The following is a 21,187-nucleotide window of genomic DNA, read 5'->3' on the forward strand; positions in this document are numbered from 1 at the left end:
AAGGCACAGCACAGGGGTGAGCGAGGCCACAGCCCTGCCCCCAAGGTCCACCCACCCCTCAGGCCACCCAGGCCACAGCCCTGCCCCTGAGGCCCGTTCACCCCTCAGGCCACCCAGGCCACAGCCCTGCTCCTGAGGCCCATCCACCCATCATGTCCCCCATGTGCCAGGGCCTCACCACTGCCTGCTCTGAGGCCTGGACATGGAGAGCAGAGCCAGGGCAGCAATAGCATGTGGACAGCACAGAAGACAGTGTCAGGTGGGGACAGCACAGGGGACAGTGTCAGAGACAGGTGAGGACAGCATGGGGGACAGTGTCAGGGACAGGTGGAGACAGTGTGGGGGAGAGTGTTGGGGACAGGTGAGGACAGCATGGAGGAGAGTGTTGGGTACAGGTGAGGACAGCATGGGGACAGTGTCAGGGGGAGGTGGGGACAGTGTGGGGGACAGTGTCAGGGAGAGGTGGGGACAGTGTGGGGGACAGGTGGGGACAGTGTGGGGAACAGCGTCATGGACAGCTGGGGACACCGTGGGGACATTGTCGGGACAGATGGGGATGGCATGGGGGACAGTGTCAGGGACAGGTGGGGACAGTGTGGGGGACAGTGTCAGGGAGAGGTGGGGGCAGCATGGGGGACAGTGTCAGGGACAGTTTGTGAGAGCATGGGGGACAGTGTCAGGGACAGGTGGGGACAGCGTGGGGGACAGTGTCAGGGAGAGGTGGGGACAGTGTGGGGGACAGCATCAGGGACAGCTGGGGACACCCTGGGGACATTGTCAGGACAGATGGGGATGGCGTGGGGGACAGTGTGAGGGACAGGTGGGGACAGCGTGGGGGAGAGTGTTGGGGACAGATGGGGACAGTGTGGGGGACAGCATCAGGGACAGGTGGGGACAGCATGGGGGACATTGTTGAGGACAGGTGGGGACAGCATGGGGTACAGTGTCGGAGATGGGTGGGGACAGCATGAGAGACGGTGTCAGAGACAGTGTCAGGGACAGGTGGAGAGAGCATGCGGGACAGTGTCAGGGACAGGAGGAGACAGTGTGGGGGACAGTGTTGCATACAGGAGGGGAAAGCGTGGGGGACAGTGTCAGGGACTGTAGGGGACAGAGTGGGGGACAGTGTCAGAGACAAGAGGAGACAGCATGGGGGACAGTGGCGGGGACAGGAGGGGACAGCATGGGGGACACTGCTGAACGGGTGGGTACTGTGTGGGAGACAGTGTCACAGACAGTTTATGACAGTGTGGGGGACAGTATCAAGGACAGCTGGGGACAGCATGGGGGACAGCTTCAGGGACAGGTGGGGACAGCATAGGGGACAGTGTCAGGGACAGTTTGTGACAGCATGGGGGACAGCGTCAGGGACAGTTTGTGAGAGCGTGGGGGACATTGTGAGGGACAGGTGGGGACAGCGTGGGGGACAGCGTCAGGGACGGGGGGACAGTGTCAGGGACATGTGGAGACAGCCTGGGGGACACTGTTGGACAGGTGGGGGCAGCATGGGGGACAGTGTCAGGGACAGTTTGTGAGAGCGTGGGGGACAGCATCAGGGACAGGTGGGGACAGCGTGGGGGACAGCATCAGGGAGAGTTGGGGACAGTGTGGGGGACAGCATCAGGGACAGCTGGGGACACCCTGGGGACATTGTCGGGACAGATGGGGATGGCGTGGGGGACAGTGTGAGGGACAGGTGGGGACAGCGTGGGGGAGAGTGTTGGGGACAGATGGGGACAGTGTGGGGGAAAGCATCAGGGACAGGTGGGGACAGCACAGGGGACAGTGTCAGGGACAGTTTGTGACAGCATGGGGGACAATGTCAAGGACAGCTGGGGACAACGTGCGGCCGACCTTGAAGAAGGTGACGGTGGCACTGTAGCACACGCTTAGCAGGAAGAGTGTGATGAAGATGGTGATGGTCGTCCACAGCCCGTCCAGCTCCCCGTCCTGCGCCTCCGCACAGCTCTCCTCCAGTTGCAGCTCTGGACAGGAAGGGGGTGGTCAGTGCTGTGTCCCGCTGGGCTCGGGCGTCTGGGGGTGATTCCCTCTGTGGCGGGACCCAGGATGTAGGGCCCGGCCGGGATGGCCCAACAGTGTCCTGAGGTCAGCTCCCAGAAGCTGTCCACCCTGGACACCAGTTTTGGCCCCGGGACACAGCCAGACACCCGGCCCTAGATAGCGACCTGGCCCTCAGGGGGACCCGCTCCCCGTCTCCCGTGTCCCTCCCTGAGCCCCAGAAGGCAGGAGGATATGAAGCCCACCCTCCATGTGACCCCAGGAGCAGGGAAGCGCGGTATTGGGAAGTGGGCCAGAGCCAGGGACGTGACGTGGCCTGTGATCCCCTGTGTGTGGGGGCCAGTGTGTGTGTGGCGGCTGCAGGGGCACCTTGTGAGAGGAGGGCTGGGTTTGTCTGAGCTGGTCAGCATGTGGAGAAGCTGCCGAGCAGCTCGTGGGCCTTGAGGTGCTGCGTGGGGCTCGTGGGGGCCTGTGTCCGAGGAGTGTTCACGTGTGGGAGGACCTTGCTCTGGTCTGGGTGCTGTGCAGGTCGCCCGGGTGAGGCTCCGTGTGTGAGGCGTGCACGTGTGTGTGTGGTGGCCGTGTGGCCGGCCAACCTCAGTGTGGGGTTTGTTTCACGGGTCTGGGCTGAGTGTGTGTGGGCATCTGCACCAGTCCCTCAGGACATAGGGCATGAGAGTGCATGTCCCCAGGAGTCGGTTGTGTCGCCACGTGGGTGCGAGGCTCTGCAGGGCTGCCAGGGGTTAGTGCCATGGGGGTAGATGGGTGAGGGAGGGCCTGTCCCTACGCACATGGACTAGGCATGCCCCCGAGTGGGCACGGGGGTCTGAGGACAGGGCGCTCACAGAACAGGACGGTCTCCTACAGAGGCAGGGGCTGTGTGTCTGTCCCCAGGGGCTCCTAGGGCTTCTCGTGGCCCGGCCCAGGGCAGCTGCTGCTAGAGGGAGGGCCACGCTGGCAAAGCCCCCACCCTGCTGAGGGCAGCCCCTGGCTGAGCCTCACCCTAGGCGGCCCAGGCACACCTGCACAGCCTGGGCCAGTGTGGGGACAGTGCGACCCGCTCTGCATCCCTCATGCCACTCAGGCCTCAGACTCGGCCTGACCCGTGGAAAGAACCATCACAGTCTCGCAGGGGCCCAGGGCAGCGCTGGGTGCTTTATTTCCATGCTGGGCGCCCGGGAAGTATGTACACGGGGTACGTGCCAAGCATCCTCGCGCGACCCTGAGAGCCCGGGGAGCGGGGGCTTGCCGGCCGTCGCACTCATTTACCCGGAGACAGGGAGAGGCTCTTCTGCGTGAAGTGGTTGTGCAGAGCCTCATGCATCACGGAGCATGAGAAGACGTTCCCCTGCTGCCACCTGCTCTTGTCCACGGTGAGCTTGCTGTAGAGGAAGAAGGAGCCGTCGGAGTCCAGCATGGGAGGCGTGGTCTTGTAGTTGTTCTCCGGCTGCCCGCTGCTCTCCCACTCCACGGCGATGTCGCTGGGGTAGAAGCCTTTGACCAGGCAGGTCAGGCTGACCTGGTTCTTGGTGATCTCCTCCCGGTATGGGGGCAGGGTGTACACCTGTGGTTCTCGGGGCTGCCCTGTAGGGACAGAGGTTGGCACAGCGGTCACTCCCAGGGCAGAGGGTGGGCCCAGCTGACCTCTGTCCATGTGGCCCTCCCACCCCACGGGTCTCACCTTTGGTTTTGGAGATGGTTTTCTCGATGGGGGCTGGAAGGGCTTTGTTGGAGACCTTGCACTTGTACTCCTTGCCATTCAGCCAGTCCTGGTGCACGACAGTGAGGACGCTGACCACACGGTACGTGCTGTTGTACTGCTCCACCCGCGGCTTTGTCTTGGCATTATGCACCTCCACGCCATCCACATACCAGTTGAACTGGACCTCGGGGTCTTCGTGGCTCACGTCCACCACCACGCACGTGACCTCAGGGGTCCGGGAAATCATGAGGGTGTCCTTGGGTTTTGGGGGGAAGAGGAAGACTGACGGTCCTCCCAGGAGTTCAGGTGCTGAGGAAGAGATGGAGGTGGACGTGTCAGCACCCAGTTGGGGCCTGTCCCTGGACGCAGGCTACTCTAGGGCACCTGTCCCATCTTGAGCTGGAGGGCAAGGCCTGGGCTGGCTTACCTGGGCACCGTGGGCACGGGGGAGGTGTGTCACAAGGTTTGGGCTCTGCAGAGAGAAGATTGGGAGTTACGGGGATCTGGGATGGAGGTGGACGCGTCAGCACCCTGCTGGGGCCTGTCCCTGGACTCAGGCCACTCTAGGGCTCTTGTCCCACCTTGAGCTGGAGGGCGAGGCCTGGGCTGGCTTACCTGGGCACCGTGGGCACGGGGGAGGTGTGTCACAAGGTTTGGGCTCTGCAGAGAGAAGATTGGGAGTTACGGGGATCTGGGATGGAGGTGGACGCGTCAGCACCCTGCTGGGGCCTGTCCTTGGATGCAGGCCACTCTGGGGCTCTTGTCCCACCTTGAGCTGGAGGGCAAGGCCTGGGCTGGCTTACCTGGGCACCGTGGGCACGGGGGAGGTGTGTCACAAGATTTGGGCTCTGCAGAGAGAAGATTGGGAGTTACGGGGATCTGGGATGGAGGTGGACGTGTCAGCACCCTGCTGGGGCCTGTCCCTGGATGCAGGCCACTCTGGGGCTCTTGTCCCACCTTGAGCTGGAGGGCAAGGCCTGGGCTGGCTTACCTGGGCACCGTGGGCACGGGGGAGGTGTGTCACAAGATTTGGGCTCTGCAGAGAGAAGATTGGGAGTTACGGGGATCTGGGATGGAGGTGGATGTGTCAGCACCCTGCTGGGGCCTGTCCCTGTACTGAGGCCACTCTAGGGCTCTTGTCCCACCTTGAGCTGGAGGGGGAGGCCTGGGCTGGCTTACCTGGGCACCGTGGGCATGTGTGAGTTGTGTCACCAAGTGGGGTTTTGAGCTCTGCAGAGAGAAGATTGGGAGTTACTTGGATCTGGGAGGAGAGAAGGTGTCTGAGCTGAGTGAGTGGAGAGTTTGGCCTCTGGGGTGGGCTTAGGTCAGGGGCAGGGTCCTCCTGGATATGGCTCTTGGCAGCTCTGAGCGCAGCACCTGCCCCTGTGTGAAGGGCCTGGGGTAGGGGCATCCAGCCTGTGCCTGCCCGGAGCCTGGTGGAAAAAGGCAGAAGACCCTCTCCCTGAGCATGAGTGGGGCGGGCAGAGGCCTCCGGGTGAGGAGACAGACGGGGCCTGCCTTGCTGCCCTGGGCTGGGACTGCACAGCCGGGATGCGTCCAGGCAGGAGGGCTGAGCCTGGCTTCCAGCAGACACCCTCCCTCCCTGTGCTGGCCTCTCACCAACTCTCTTGTCCACCTTGGTGGTGCTGGGCTTGTGATTCACATTGCAGGTGTAAGTCTGGGTGCCCAACCTGCTGGAGGGCACGGTCACCACGCTGCTGAGGGAGTAGAGTCCTGAGGACTGTAGGACAGCCGGGAAGGTGTGCACGCCACTGGTCAGGGCGCTTGAGTTCCACGACACCGTCACCGGTTTGGGGAAGTAGTCCTTGACCAGGCAGCCCAGGGCCTCTGTGCCCCCGGAGGTGCTCCTGGAGCAGGGCGCCAGGGGGAAGACCGATGGGCCCTTGGTGGAGGCTGCAAGAGAGGTGGTGCCATGTGACCGTGGTGTGGGACAGAGCTGGGCCCAGGGTGCAGAGGCCCCTCGGTTCTTGTCTATCCGTGAGGGTCCAGGCAGGGTCCAGTGTCTGGGCTCACGGGCACTGGGTTTGCACCTGGCTGGTGCCACCTGCCTCACCTTAGCCCCCTCCCTGCCCCAAAGCCAAGGTCAGGCCCGGCCTGCCCCAGAAAGCTTGCAGGACCGGCGGCCCTGTGTTGCCCTTCTGCAGGCACCCCTGCAGCCTAGGAGGCGGGGCTCGGCAGCCAGGTCAGCGCTCTGTGTCTGCCGGGAGTCAGCACAGTCCAGGGCCTCTAGCTTGGCCTCAGCTCTGGTCATTGGTGCCAACTCAGGGACGGCTCATGCCCATCGATCCCACTCCAGCCTTTTATGGGTGCCTGGCTTGACCAGTGGACACTGTTCTCAGATGGCTTCTCGTGGGTCCCCTGAGTCCCCTGAAGCCCCTGACCCTGCCGCCCCAGCGTGGCCCTCCGCTAGTGAGTGGGCCTGACTTGCCCAGGGCCCTGGTCATAGCCTGCCCTCTGCCCTCCAAGGCCCTTTTCTTCTGTGCAGCAGAGGGGCCAGACACTGCATAGGGTCGGTGCCCTTCAGCCCCAGGGCCCCGGAAACCCCTGCCTTGGAATAGCCCCCTGGAGCCTCCTACTCAGCCTCTCCCCTCCTTTCCCCTTAGCCCCAGTGTGCAGCAGCCCAGGTCAGGGCCCTGAGTGCCTGGATGCCCCCTGCCTCCCAGTGTCCTGCATTACTTCTGGAGGCTCAGTCACCACACCCTCACCCTCCCAGCCCTGGCCTGGCCTTCTCGGCCACCAGCCCACCTCCTCCCTCTCTCCAGAGCTTCCCCCGGCAAGGTCCCTGCTGGGCTCAGCCCAGGCCCCCCAGCACAGGTAGGAGCCTTGCACCTGCCCTTGGCCCTCCCCACCCTGCATGGTGCCAGGACCCCCAGGCCACAGGGAGGCCCCATTTCTCTCTGCCGCTGGCCCAGTGGCCCTGGAGTCCCACTGCAGGTGCGGTGTGCCCCTGACCTCTGAGGAAGCTAAGTGCCCTGCCCTCAGCCAGGCCATCCCCTCTGCTCAGCCCCAGGGCCCCGCTCACCACCCCTTCCCCTCACCTGCACCACAGGCTCTGGCCAACTCTGCCCAGGCCCTGAATGGGCCCCTCTGGCTGCCCTCTGCTGCTACACTGCCCTGCATCACCTCCACTCAGCTTCATTGTGCTGGTGGCCCTGGCTCCTGGCAGCCCATCTTGCTCCTTCTGGGGCGCCAGCCTCAGAGGCCTTCCTGCCCAGGATCCGCTGGGGCCAGCCCTGGGACCCTCCTGGTTTCAAGCACAGGTTTCCCCTGCAGCCACACCTGCCCCTGCCTGAGAGCTGAGCCCTGAGCCCTGGAACGCCTTCCCTTCTCCATCCCAGCTCGCCCTTGCCAACTGCTCAGTGGGATGGACTCACACTCCCTTCCCGGCACCAGGAGGCTGCACTGCACTTTCACCAGCCCTCAGCTGTCTGTTACCCAGCTCCTGCCAAAGTCTAGGAGCTGAGTGATGCCTGCCACCGGCCCTGCTCACCTGTGGCTCACTTGCCCTGAGCTCTAGTGCCCGTCCCCTGCTCCCCCTGCGCCCCACCGGCCCTGCTCACCTGTGGCTGCTCTGCCCAGGTCACCTGAGCTCCAGGAGCTGCCCCCTGCTCCTCCTGCCCCTGCTCACCTGCGGCGGCTCTGCCCTGGTCCCCTGAGCTCCAGGAGCTGCCCCTGCTCCTCCTGTCCCCCCACCCCACTCCTGTTTGCCTGTGGCTGCTCTGCCCTTGTCCCCTGAGCTCCAAGAGCTGCCCCTGCTCATTCTACCTCCTACCAACCCGTGCTCACCTGCGACTGCTCTGCCCTGGTCCCCTGAGCTCCAGGGGCTGCCGCCTGCTCGCCCACCTCCCACCAGCCATGCTCACCTTCTGATGCTCTGCCCTGATCCCCTGAGCTCCAGGAGCTGCCCCTGCTCGTCCTGCCCCTCACCTGCCCCTGCTCACCTGAGGCTGCTCTGCCCTGGTCCCCTGAGCTCCAGGGGTGTCCCCTACTTGTCCTGCCTCCCACCAGCCCCTGCTTACCTGCGGCTACACTGCCCTGGTCCCCTGAGCTCCAGGAGCTGCCCCCTGCTTGCCCATCTTCCACTGAGCCCTGCTCACCTGCGACTGCTCTGCCCTGGCTCTATGAGCTCCAGGGGCTGCCCCCTGCTACTCCTGCCTCCCACCTGCGTGCACACCTGTGGCTGCCTCCTCACCTGTGGCTGCTCTGCCCTGGTCTCCTGAGCTCCAGGGTCTTCCCCCTGCTCATCCTGCCCCCCCACCAGCTCCTGTTCACCTTCAGATGCTCTCCCGTGGTCCCCTGAGCTCCAGGAGCTGCCCCCTGTTCCTTCTGCCTCCCATCTGCCCTGCGCACCTGTGGCTGCTTGGTCCTGGTCCCCTGAACTCCAATGCCTGCCCCCTGCTCACTCTGCCCTCCCTCAACCCGGGGCAGCAACGTCACTCGGTCCACTGTTGCCCCCCTGCCTGTCCTGGCACCCTCTGTCCAGGTTTAGGCTGTTTTTCTGGCCTCATTTTTGTTTTTGCAGCACTTGGCGTGTTTCCTATGCTGTGGAGCTGCCCCAGTGTCCAGTCAGGTCTCCCCAACAAAGCCCCTTCCCCTTGCCCATGTGCCCCTCCTGGATGAGCTCCCGGATCCTCCTGTCCCTGCACTGCTCCTGCTCTGGAAGCCTCTCTGGAACCTCAGCTCCTCAGTGGCCTCTGCTCTGCTGGGTCAGTTCCCTGAACGCACAGAGCCTCAGCCCCTCCCCTTGCCCCAGGCCTGCTGTGCTCTGGGCCTTTCTGGGCCTCCCTGGACTCTTCCCTCCTCCCGCCCGTGCACTCAGCACAGCTCTCCCCTCCTCTCCGCTGCTGACCACAGCCCTGCTCCCCGCCAGCAGGCGCCCCAACCCCATCAGCTGGCTCTGAGCCCAGCCCCCGTGCCTCCCCTGTCCCTGCCTCTGCCTCTGGGCTCCTTGGCTTCCACCCTCCTGTCCTGCTGCCACACTCACCCTCCCTGCTCTGCTCCTGGCTCACCTGCTGTGGGTCCTGGCTGAGAGGAGGGCCCCACGGCCAGCACTGCTGACCCTGCCCTGGGCTCTGGTGATGCTGCCGGCCTGGACAAGCCCCTCCGTTCACCTGGGGCCTCTCCTCCTCCCTCGCTCTGCTGCCTCCTCAGCTCAGGTCGGTCGTGCCCATCCTGGCATCACCCCACGGCCGGTTCTGCCGCATCCCGTCATGTTCCTCGTGCTCCCAGCCCGGTTGTCCTGGAGGCCTCAGTCAGCCTATGGTGTGTCCTGCCCTGTTGGCTTGGAAGCCCCGGCCCACGGGCCCCATCGTCTTGCACTGGGTGGGCATCGGTGCCTGAAGGCTGCCCACCTCCCCCGTGCTGGCTCCGCTTTGGCCTCCATGTGGGGCCGGCGTCGCCCCCGCGTCTCCCCAGCCTCTTGCAGCCTGTTCAGCAGCTCAGGTCCAGGAGCGCCCACGGCTGCACCCAGGCTCTGTCCTTCTCCCGAGCCTGTACCCTTGCCCTGTGCTGACCCCACTCACCGAGGTGGGGGTCTCAGCCCTTCCTGTTCTGGTGCAGTACATGTGGGCAGCCCCGCCCCCGCCGTCAGCTGCCATTTGTCTTCCTAGGAAATCACAGCTCGGCCCCCAGGTCCCGAGGGGTGTGAACTCCACACTGCAAACACTAAGAACAGGATTGAAACCGGCGGCACCGCTTACTTCCTGCAGTTCCCTTTTCTTCTGGTGGTTTCTGTGTCAGAGGGCGAGGAGGAGTCCAGACACAGCCGAGGCTGCCTCATGGGTGTGTGGGGATGGGGGTGGTGGCTGCCCCTATACTCCCCACGGGAGAAGGTGGGGAGCCCGGACCTTGTGTGCTGCTCTTTTCTCTGTCTCTGAGTCCCTGGGGCTGGACTGATACTGGCAGCGATTATGACCATTCTGCCCGGGGTCTCAGCCTCTCAATACCTGGGCCTCTCATCTGAAGCTTCTGGCCCCCACTGGGCCCTGGTGGCTGCTTTGGCCTGGGCGTCTCTCCAGCTAACTCTCACTCATGGTGCAGGGAGGGGAGTGTGAGTTCATCCCGCTGAGCAGCTGGCAAAGGCGAGCTGGGATGGAGAAGGGAAGGCGTTCCAAGGCTCAGGGCTGAGCTCACAGGCAGGGGCAGGTCTGGCTGCAGGGAGAACGTGTGTGCTTGAGACCAGGAGGGTCCCAGGGCTGGCCGAGTGGACCCTGCACAGGAAGACCTCTGAGGCTGGTGCTCCAGAAGGAACAAGATGGGCTGCCAGGAGCCAGGGCCACCAGCTGTGCTCCTGGGGGCCGAAGGGACGTGGGACAGGTGGATGAACACACTGAAGCTGAGTGGAGGTGGTGCAGGGCAGTGTAGCAGCAGAGGGCAGCCAGAGGGGCCCATTCAGGGCCTGGGCAGAGTTGGCCAGAGCCTGTGGTGCAGGTGAGGGGAAGGGGTAGGGGGCAGGGCCCTGGGGCTGAGCAGAGGGGATGGCCTCTGCTTAGCTTAGGGCACTTAGCTTCCTCAGAGGCGAGGGGTACACCCCACTTGCAGTGAGACTCCAGGGCCACTGGACTTCCAGCAGAGAGAGAAATGGTGTCTCCCTGGGGCCTGGGGATGCTGGCATCATGCAGGGTGGGGAGGGCCAAGGGCAGGTGCAAGGCTCCTACCTGTGCTGGGGGAGCCTGGACTGATCTCAGCAGGGACCTTGCCAGGCAGAAGCTCTGGATAGAGGGAAGAGCTGGGCAAGGACGTACCTGGAGGTGGGAGGTAGCAGGGAATGGAATGAGGCCAGAGGGCCTGGGAAGACTGAAAGCCCGAGGAGGTGTCGCACAGGAAGTGTCCAGAATGGAAGAGGAAGCATCCAGCAAGGAACAGGAAGAATGGACACTTGCGAGGGGAAATCATGTCCATCCCACTAAATGTGCTCTCCACAAGGACCTAGCCTGCCCTTGTGACCCTGCTGGATCCCTGAGCTGGCACCAGCCCTGCCCTCAGAGAGAACATCCAGGAGACAGGTGGAGGTGTACGTGTGGGTCCCCGGGGAAATCCATCCTCCAGCCACGGGCTCCCAGTCGGCTCCCAGCCTCTCACTCCGGCTTCACCTTGGTTACATGGAGCTCATAATGGGCTCAACCTCCCAGGCTGGGGGTGGATGGAGTGAGGGGCCCCACACTGCCCATGGCACACCCAGGGGGCTGGGGAGACTGTACTGGGCTGGGGCAGGGAGGCCTCGTGCAGTTTGTGGGGCTGGCAGCTCAGGACAACACTCGTATCCGTTAAGTGCGGCCCTGGCAACACTGCACCCCAGACTGCGTGGCTTAAACAACAGACGTTTATTCCGTCCTGGTTCTGGAGGCCGGGCATCTGGGATGGAGGCCTCGGTGGGGCTGGCACCTCTGTGTCATGGGAGACTCTGTCCCAGGCTCTCTCCTTGCTGCTAGGCTTTGCCGGCCGTCTCTGCTGCTCTTGGCTTGTGGAAGCAGCACCATCTTCACAGGGCATTCTCCGCACGTGCTGTCTGTGCCCAGATTCCCCTTTTCATGAGGACAGCAGTCATATTGGATCAGAGGCTTGCCCTACTCCAGGGTGACCTCATCTGAACTTGATTGCAGCTGCAAAGACTGTTTCCAGACAAGGTCACATTCTGCGGTCCTGGGGGTTAGGACTTCAACACATGAATTTATAGGGGACACATTTTAATCCATGACAGTTTGCCCTCCGTTCCCCCCATAATCATGTCCTTCTCACAGGCAAAATCCCTACATCCCATAGCAACATCTCCACGATGGCTAACCCCTTCCAGCACCAACTCTTAGTCCACAATCTCAGCGACATATCACCTGCATCATGTGTGGGAGAAACGCAGGGTGATTCATTCTGGGGTGAAATTCCTCTCCATCTGTGGACCTTTGTAACTTGACAAGAAGTTATCTGCTTCCAAAGTACAATGATGGGGCAGGCATAGGATGGACATTCCTATTCCAAAACGGATACATTGGAATGGAGAGAGGAGCCATGGGTCCTAAGCAAGCCGAAAACCTAGTAGGGAAAAGTGCATTAGATTTTTTTTGAAGAAAACAATATACTTTTATTTTAGCTGTTTAAAAATTTTTATGATTGTTTTTAATTGACACATAATAATTGTATATATTTTGAGGTACATTGTGATATTTGGATACATATATACAGTGGGTGATGATCAAATCAGGATAATTAGTATTGGGGGAACCTGCCCCCAATATTTCAATGTAGGTTCTTTCTGTTTTCCATAAGTGTTGGCCAGCTGAGAAATAAAGAGAGACAGTATAAAGAGAGGATTTTACAGCTGGGCAGCCGGGGGTGACATCACATATCAGTAGGACTGTGATGTCCGCCTGAGCCTCAAACCAGCAGGTTTTTTGTTAAGGGTTTCAAAAAGGGAGGGGGTGTAAGCACAGGGAGTGGGTACAAAGATCACATGCTTCAAAGGCAAAAAGCAGAACTACTAATAAGGGTCTAACAAAGATCACATGCTTCTGAGGGAACAGGACAAAGGGCAAAAGCAGAACCACTGATAAGGGTCCAACAAAGATCACAAGGCAAAGGGCAAAAACAGAACTACTGATAAGGGTCTATGTTCAGCGGTGCATATATTGTCTTGATAAACATCTTAAACAACAGAAAACAGATTTTGAGAGTAGAGAACCAGTGTGACCACAAATTTACCAGGGTGGAGTTTTTCACCCCCCTAATAAGCTGAGGGTACTGCAGGAGACCAGGGCATATCTCAGTCCTTATCTCAACCACATAAGACAGACATTCCCAGAGCGGCCGTTTATGGACCTCCCCCAGGGATGCATTCCTTTCCCAGGGTATTAATATTAATATTCCTTGCTAGGAAAATAATTTAGCGATATCTTCCCTACTTGCACGTTCATTTATAGGCTTTCTGCAAGAAGAAAAATATGGCTCTTTTTGCCCAACCCCTCAGGCAGTCAGACCTTATGGTTGTCTTCCCTTATTCCCTAAAAATCGCTGTTATTCTGTCTTTTTCAAGGTGCACTGATTTCATATTGTTCAAACACATATGTTTTACAGTCAATTTGTACAGTTAACACAATTATCCCAGTGGTCCTGAGGTGACGTACATCCTCAGCTTATGAAGATAACAGGATTATGAGATTAAAGTAAAGACAGGCATAAGAAATTATAAAAGTATTATTTGGGAACTGATAAATGTCCATGAAATCTTCACAATTTATGTTCCTCTGCCATGGCTCCAGCTGGTCCCTCCATTCGGGGTTCCTGACTTCCTGCAACAATTAACATATCCATCACCTCAAACATTTATCACTTCTTTGTGCTGGGAACAATCAAAATTTGCTCTTCTAGCCGTATGAAAATATACAATAAATTGTTGTTAGTTATAGTCACCCTATGGTGTTAGAGAACACCGGGGCCTATTCCTCCTACCTGACTGTAATTTTGTATTTATTAATTGACTTCTAGCTATCCCATCCCCTCCCATTCCCAGCCTCTGGTTACCACTATTCTACTCCCTATTTCTATGAGATCAACTTATTTGGCTTCCACATATGAGTGAGAACATGTGATATTTGGCTGTCTGTGTCTAGCTTTATTTCACTTAACATGTCCTCCAAGCTCATCCATGTTACCTCAGATGACAAGATTTCATTCTTTTTCATGGCAGAATACAATTCCTCTCTCTCTCTCTCTCTCTCTGTGTTTGTGTATAAACACTACATTTTCTTTATGCATTCATCTGTTGATGGACACGTAGGTTGATTCCAACACTGGCATTGTGAATAGTGCTGCAATGAACATGGAGTGTAGATATCTCTTTGACATAGATTTCCTTTGGATAAATACCCAGTAGAGGATGGCGGGATCATGGGGCAGTACTCATTTCCATATTTTGAGGAAGCTCTTTATTGTTTTTCAATGGCTGTGCTAATTCCAAAGACAAGATTTCAACCAATAATGCATTAAAGCTCCCCTTTCTCTGAATCTTTGACAGCAATTGTTTTTTGCCTTTTTTAATAATAGCCATTTTAACTGGGGTGAGATTATATCTTATTGTGGTTTCAATTTGCATTTTCCTTATGATTAGTAATGTTGAGCATTTTCTCATATGTCTGTTGGCCATTCGTATATCTTCCTTTTAGAGACGTCTATTCAGTTCCTTTTTTGGTTTTAAAAACTTTTAAATATTTTTTCATTTGCCTATTTTTAATAAAAAAATTTTTTTTCTTTTCTGTTTAGTTGTTTGAGTTTCCAATGTATTCTAAATATTAGTCCCTTGTTGGATGGAGAGTTTGCAAATATTTTCTAACATTCTGTAGATTGTCTTTTCACTCTGTTGATTGTTTCCTTTGTTGGGCTCAAGTGATCCTCCTGCCCTGGCCTCCCAAAGTGCTAGAATTAGAGGCATGAGCCACTACATCTGGCCTGATATCATTGGCTTGTTCCAGATTTTAGAGAAAAGTTTTCGACTCTTGCATATTCAGTATGATGTTGGCTGTGGGTTTGTCACATATAGCTCTTATTGTGTTGAGGTATATTCCTTTCATACCTAATTTGCTGAGAATTTTTATGAAGGGATGTTGGATTTTATCAAATACTTTTTCTGTGTCTGTTATGATGATAATACGGTTTTTGTCCTTCATTCTGTTGATGTGATTTGCATATGTTGAACCATCCTTGCATTCCTGGGATAAATCTCACTTGATCATGATAATGTTTTTAATATGCTGCTGGATTCAATTTGCTAGTATTTGGTTGAAGGTTTTCATCTATTATCTTCATCAGAGTATTTAGCCTATAGTTTGCTTTTTTTGTTGTGTCCTTGTCTGGTTTTGGAATCATAATAATAATCACATAATCATAATCATAATCATAATTACCATAATAGTGGCCTCATACAAGGAATTTAGAAGAATTCCCTCCTCTTCAATTTTCTGGAAGATTTTCAGAAGAATAGGTATTAGTTTTTTTAGCGTTTGGTAGAATTCTCCAGTGAAGCCATTGGGTTACTGTAGAATTGGCATTTTGATAGGAATGTCATTGGTATCTCAATAGGAATTTCTTTGGGCTTTCCTTTGATGGGAGACTTTTTGTTACAGATTCAATCTCAATGCTCATGACTGGCTTGTGCAGGCTTTCTATTTCTTCTTGGTTCAGTCTTGGTAGGTTGTATTGTCCAGAAATATACCTGTTTCTGCTAGGTTTTCTAATCTGTTGGTGTATGGTCTCTAATTATCCTTTGTGTTTCTGTGATATGAGTTGTAATGTTTCTGTTTTCATTTCTGATTTCATTCATTTGGGTCTTTTTTGTTTAGTCTAGCTAATTATTTGTCATTTTTGTTTATCTTTTGAAAAATTCAATTTTTCATTTTGTTGATCTTTTTTTTTTTAGTCTGAATTTCATTTATTTCTGCTCTGATCTTTATTATTTCTTTCTTTGTACTAATTTTGGGTTTGGTTTATTCTTGATTTTCTAGTTCCTTGACATGCATTTTCAAGGATGAGATTTATTTGAAATCTCTCTGCTTTTTTGATGTAGGTATTTATTGCCATAAACTTCCATCTTAATGCTGCTTTTTGCTATATCTTATAAATTCTAGTACGTTGCATTTCTATTTTCATTTTCTTTGTTGACATTCTAAAATTCCCTTCTTAATTCCTATTGGTCACTCAGGAGTACATTATTTAATTTCCCATGTCTTTGTACAGTCTTAAAAGTTCCTCTTATTGATTTCAAGTTTTATTGTGGTCATAAATGATATTTGATATAATTTTAATTCTTTCAAATTTGTTGAGACTTGTTTTGTGACTTACTGTATGGTTTATCCTGGAGAATATTCCATGTGCTGATGAAAAGAATGTGTATTTCACAGCTGTTGGATGAAATGTTGTGTAAATATCTGTTAGATGCATTTGGTCTAAAGTGCTTTTTAAATTGAATGCTTCTTTGTTGACTTTCTGTCTGGATTGTCTGTCCAGTGCTGAGAGTGGTGTTGAAGTTATCAACTATTATTGTATTGGGATCTATCTCTTCCTTTCTTCTGCTTCATGATATCTGCTGTTGAAGCTCATTACTGTATTTTTTAATTTTATTCATTGAATTCTTCACCTGCAGAATTTTAGTTTGCTTCTTTTTTATTTCTATCTCTGTTGAAATTTTCATTCATACTGTAAATTACTTTCCTGAATTCATTGAATTGTTTATCTGTTTTCTTGTATCTTATTGAGTTATCTTAAGATCATTATTTTGAATTCCTTTTCCAGCAATACATTGATTTCTTTTTCCATTGAGGTCTATTAATGAGAGTTATGTTCCTTTGGTGGTGTCATATTTCCTTGCTTTCTCATGTTTATTGTGTTCCTGCATTGATGTCTGTGCATCTGGCGAAATCGTCACCTCTTCCAAACTTTCAAGAGTGGGTTTTTTAGAGAAACAATTTCATCTGCAGTTGGGTTTAGTGTTTTGGTTGGGAAAGTGTGATGACTCTGTTTCTGAATAGGTGCGGTGGCATAGCCTCCATGCATCTTCTTCAACTGCATTCAACCTCAGCAATAACTGTGGGCACCTCAGTGGACTAGGCTGTAGAAGTTTGTGGATGTAGTGGTGGCACAGGTTAATGTACTCAGTGTCAAGGGCTTTTGTAGTCCTCCTCTTCTTGTTTCCCCACAATGAGGAGATTTAGTCAAGGGGCTCTCTCTTGGTAGCAGGTCTAATGTGGCCAACGTGCAGCTGCAATGGTGCTGAATTCCAGGTGCAGAAAATTAGAGTAGCTGTGCAACTGGAGTCCTAGTCTCCTGGTTTCAAGAATCTACTGTGGCACCTGGGTCTTGGGGTGTAGGTTCAGTTTCTGTGGCAGGTTTGGATTAGGTGGCTCACAGTGCTAGGATCTGTGACTCTGAGGCACCCTTTAACAGTTTTTGCTCAAGGGGCCAGGTTGTAGCTGTGAGTCTTTTCCTGGGGGGTGCAGCATTTGTCCAACTCTGGGGAAGAAGGGTTGTTCTGGAGGTGTGGACCTGGGGAGTATGGTATGGCTGCAATTTGGGAAGCTGAGCCAATAGGGCACAATGGAAACTTTGGTCCCAGGGGATGAGGCACTGTGTGGTATTGACTCTAGACCCTAGGATGGTAGGGCTTAGCAGGATCCCAGACTCTGTGAGACCAGGTACAGTGTTAGCAAGTATCCCAAGATGACAGAGCATAGCTGTAATTTGGGCCTTGGTGGGGAGCAAGCAGGGAACAGCACAGTGCTGATTCTACTTCCCAGGGAGAGGGTGCCTCAGCAGCTCAGACTCTAGGGGCCTAGGCAAGCTCCAGGGAAGCAGGGCACTACAGTTGTTTGGCCTGTAGGCTGAGATGTCTCAGCTTAGCCACTGCTCTGTTTTCCTGGGGCATAGGGTACTATATCAGCTCAGCCTTGGGATGTGCTGCTGCTCAGCTTAAGCCAGGGCACTGATTCCCTAGAAGGTGATGTGTTGCTTCAGCTCAGGCCTTCTCCGCTGTAAGGAAAGGCCTGCATTTATGTATCAGAGGGTGTGATTGTTCTGAGTGGCCCAGGCACCATTTCTGTAGGACACAGGTTGCTGCTTCAGCCTAAGCACTGCAGTGTGTGACCTTCTGGGTGGCCAAGGCATTAGTTCCTGGGATGCAGGGTGCTGCTTCAACGTAGACACTAGAAAGGCATGGCCAAAGTCCTGTTTTGCTAGGAGGCAAGAAACTGCTTTAGCTTGGACTCAAAGGGTCAGGGGGAGGAGTGGGTGGAGCTGATCCACTTGGCTCTGTGGGGAAGGGTTTAATAGATGCCCATAGCTTGACTTGGGGATGTGGGACCACTAGTCTGGGTTGTTCGGTGGCAGCTTAGCCTCAGGGATGAAGGGGAGCTGTGACTACTCACTCCTTGGGTAAGACACACTCCAGCCATAGTTCCTATTGCAGTGTGGTGAAGCACTAGCCATGTGGGAGTGGGGTACAGTGTCAGCACCTTTTTTGGGGAGCACAGCTATGTGGGCTCCAGGCAACTCCCTCCAGTGCAAACTGCAGGGGACCCCAGTGGCGAGGTCTGCAGGTGTCCGAGGTGTTAGTGGGTGCCACTAGGATCCTCTTGCTTACCTCCTCATGTCAGAAATTCCTCCTGATTCCCAGATAATCCTGGTTGGGGGATGGAGTGGTGGAGGCTGTGTGTTTCCTTCTGTTGTCTATGTGGCCAGCCCACATTTCTGTGCTTATCAGGGTTTCTGTTACTCCTCTGATGCACTCAGTGCTCTCCCTCAGTTATTTTCGTTAAAATATAGTTGTCTATTGACTTTTCTGGCTGTCTTTATGAGGATGATGAGCACTAGGGACTTCTAGTTGGCCCTTTATTAGATTTAAGGCTCAAGATTCATCCTCCTCGGTTAATGCTCCATCTTCCAGGCCCACTGGGGTGGCCCCACACTCTGGGCCCACGGTGGCAACAGCAGCCCCAACAGCCTCCTCACCTGTGGCTCTGATCTCAAAGTCACTCTTCCTTCATTTTATCTGGTCTCATGTATTTATTTATTTATTTATTTTTTTGCATGATAGGCTTTACTTTTAAATGATTAGTAGTACACTGAGTAATAACATGTAACAAGTTCTTGAATTCTATCATCTAGTTATTTTGATTAAGAAGCTGAAACAATTATACTAGTAATATTCACTGTTCTAATTATTAGCAGCAGTGGACTACTTTAAGGCTGGCTGATGCTTCACACAGGTTACAGAAACTACTACTTTTTCATAGATAAAGCCCCTGACCTTCAAAAAAGCATTAAGGAAAAAATGATTTAATTCCTTCCTTTCTTCAAAGGATTGTTTTGCTTTTTCTTTTAAACTTGATATAAGAAAGAAAACATCAACAGTGATATATATATATATGTATATATATTGCTTGAGCCAAAAGGCATAATAAAATAGACAATATTTACCCATTATATTCCTAACAAACATGAGGTAAAAAGATGAAATCTTTAAGTTTTTTTTTTTTTGAGACAGGGTCTCACTCTAGCACCCAGGCTGGAGTGCAGTGGCACGATCTTGGCTCACTATAACCTCTGCCTTCTGGGCCCAAGTGATCCTCCTGCCTCACTCTTCCAAGTAGCTAGGACTATAAGCATGTACCACAATATCTGGCTAATTTTTATATTTCCTTGTAGAGACATAGTCTCACTGTATTGTTCAGGCTGGTCTCAAACTCCTGAGCTCAAGCCATCTGCCTGCCTTGGCCCCCAAAAATGCTGGGATTACAGGCATGAACCACCATGCCCAGCCTAGATAAATTCTAAGTCTGTACAAAGAAACTGGATTTGCTTCTCTCCGAAAAGTGAATGGGCCTACTCTATAATATACAGAGATAAGTTAATGTCTTCTTATAAGAATATAACTAGAGCTTCTTATTCCATGAGGGCATCTAAAGTGCCAGTCCATTTAACAGGTGCTTCTCTCTTTTCCTATCCACTTATGCGATAGTTTTCAGGGATTTCTGGCTGGATGCTGCAGACAAAGGCCCAAAGGTTATCTAAGACTTCTTCCCTGTTCTGCTGGAAGTAGGTCTGGAGGATGGTTATCCTGGGTCTGCGAGATCCTAGTGCTGCAGCTTCCTTGGCCTTGAACTCTTTCTCCTTCTGCAGGCAGTGCTGTTCAATTTCAGCCTAAGCTGCTCCTTTGGGCTGCTTCAGCCTCTGGTTCTTTTGCTTGTGGGCCCTGGACACCTTCTTGGCATCCTGCTTCTCGGCCTGCAGCAGCTGCTGGATCACCTGTGACTGACTGGCCATGGCCGTGGTGATTCTGAGACCAAGGTGAGCAGCCTAAATCAGCTCGAAGGGCCCTTGGGTCAGCTGACCCAGCCACCTCAGCACTTCCCTCTTCAGCTGATCTCTCTTTTCTCATATTTTACTGTAAGCAGCAAGGAGAAATCAAGAATGCCTTCAACAATTTTCTTAGGAACTTCGTCAGCTAAATATCCAAGTTCATCATGTATAATTTCTACTTTCCACAAAACGGAACACAGTTCAGCCAAGTGCTTTGCCACTTTATGACAAGTGTCACCTTCGTTTTCAATAACATCTTCCTCATTTCTGTCTGGAGCCTCAGCAGAGGCATCTTTAACATTCACATTTCTAGCAACATTCTGTTTGTGACAATTTATGTATTCTCCAAGATGACAGGAGTTTTCTCTATAGCTCTCCTCTTTCTTTCTGAGCCCCCACCACGATCACCTTTAATGTCCAAATTTCTAACATAGTCTTCAAGGAAACCTAGGCTTTTTCTAACACACACCTCAAAACTCTTCCAGCCTCTACCCCTTACTGAATTCCACATTTTTGCTACTTATGACCCCTGGGTTCACTGAAAACTTACTGCCCACTTCTGATCCTTCAGTTTCTCTTTTGGCAACATGCACAAAGTGGCCTGATCTTGTTCAACCCAGTTCTAGGTCTGCTGTCTTCTAACACCAGGGCAGACTCAGCCAAGTCCTGGGCTGAGCTGGTGTGATTGGGCCTCCCAGTCCTGTACCCTGAGGGTGCTTGGGCTTCATTGGGAGAACCTGACCAAGTATCTTTCAGTACCATGCATGTCACTCAGTGTGACTCATGTCACCCCTAGAGATTTGGGGGTTAGCAGTAACATGGAGTTCCTGATATGATTTAGATGTTTGTCCCCTCCAAATTTCACATTGAAATATGATCCCCAGTGTTGGAGGTGAGGCCTGGTGGGAGGTATTGGGGTCATAGGGGCAGATCTCTCATGAATGGTTTGGTGCCATCCCCTTGGTGATGGGTGATTTCTCACTCTATTAGTTCACACAAGAGCTGGTTGTTTAAAAAACCTGACACTTCCTTCTTATCTCTCTTTCTTCCTCTCACCATTCTCACCATGTGACATGCTGGCTCCTTTTTTTTTTTTTTTTTTTTTTTGAGATGGAGTTTCACTCTTGTTGCCCAGGCTGGAGTGCAATGGTGTGATCTTGGCTCACTCACTGCAACCTCTGTCTCCTGGGTTCAAGCAATTCTCCTGCCTCAGCCTCCCTAGTAGCTGGGACTACAGGTGTGCACCGCCATACCCGGATAATTTTGTATTTTTAGTAGCGATGGGGTTTCACCATGTTGGTCAGGCTGGTCTCGAACTCCTGACCTCAAGTGATCCACCTGCCTTGGCCTCCCAAAGTGCTGGGATTACAGGCATGAGCCACCATGCCTGGCCTATGCTGGCTCCTTTTTTGCCTTCTGCCTTGATTGTAAACTTCCAGAGGCCTCACCAGAAGCAGATACTGGCATTATGCTTCTTGTACAGCTTGTAGTGAGCCAAATAAACTTCTTTTTCTTTATAAATTATCCAGCCTCAGGTATTCTTTTATAGCAATGCAAAATGGATGAAAACAGAAAATTGGTAGCAAGGAGTGTGGTGTTGCTATAAAG

At 53.5% G+C, this 21,187-nt stretch overlaps 1 pseudogene and 3 gene segments (V, D, J or C); all 4 read right to left on the reverse strand.

The window, feature by feature from the left end:
* LOC134757171 (Ig alpha-1 chain C region-like) overlaps window positions 1-21,187 on the reverse strand; it is a 211,702-nt gene that overhangs the window by 114,039 nt on the left and 76,476 nt on the right.
* The window catches only part of LOC115930550 (immunoglobulin heavy constant gamma 3-like), a 121,818-nt gene that overhangs the window by 24,673 nt on the left and 75,958 nt on the right, over window positions 1-21,187 (reverse strand).
* The window catches only part of LOC101124180 (immunoglobulin gamma-1 heavy chain-like), a 411,893-nt gene continuing 393,852 nt past the window's right edge, over window positions 3,147-21,187 (reverse strand). Inside the window, 7 exon segments of the C gene segment in view lie at window positions 3,147-3,603; window positions 3,701-4,030; window positions 4,337-4,381; window positions 4,525-4,569; window positions 4,713-4,757; window positions 4,901-4,951; window positions 5,342-5,635. Of these exon segments, the coding sequence occupies window positions 3,281-3,603; window positions 3,701-4,030; window positions 4,337-4,381; window positions 4,525-4,569; window positions 4,713-4,757; window positions 4,901-4,951; window positions 5,342-5,635 (1,133 nt within the window).
* LOC101138555 (V-type proton ATPase subunit G 1-like) lies at window positions 19,220-19,543 on the reverse strand (annotated as a pseudogene).

This window comes from Gorilla gorilla, chromosome 15 (genome assembly GCF_029281585.2).
Source record: "Gorilla gorilla gorilla isolate KB3781 chromosome 15, NHGRI_mGorGor1-v2.1_pri, whole genome shotgun sequence".
Lineage (NCBI taxonomy): Eukaryota > Metazoa > Chordata > Mammalia > Primates > Hominidae > Gorilla > Gorilla gorilla.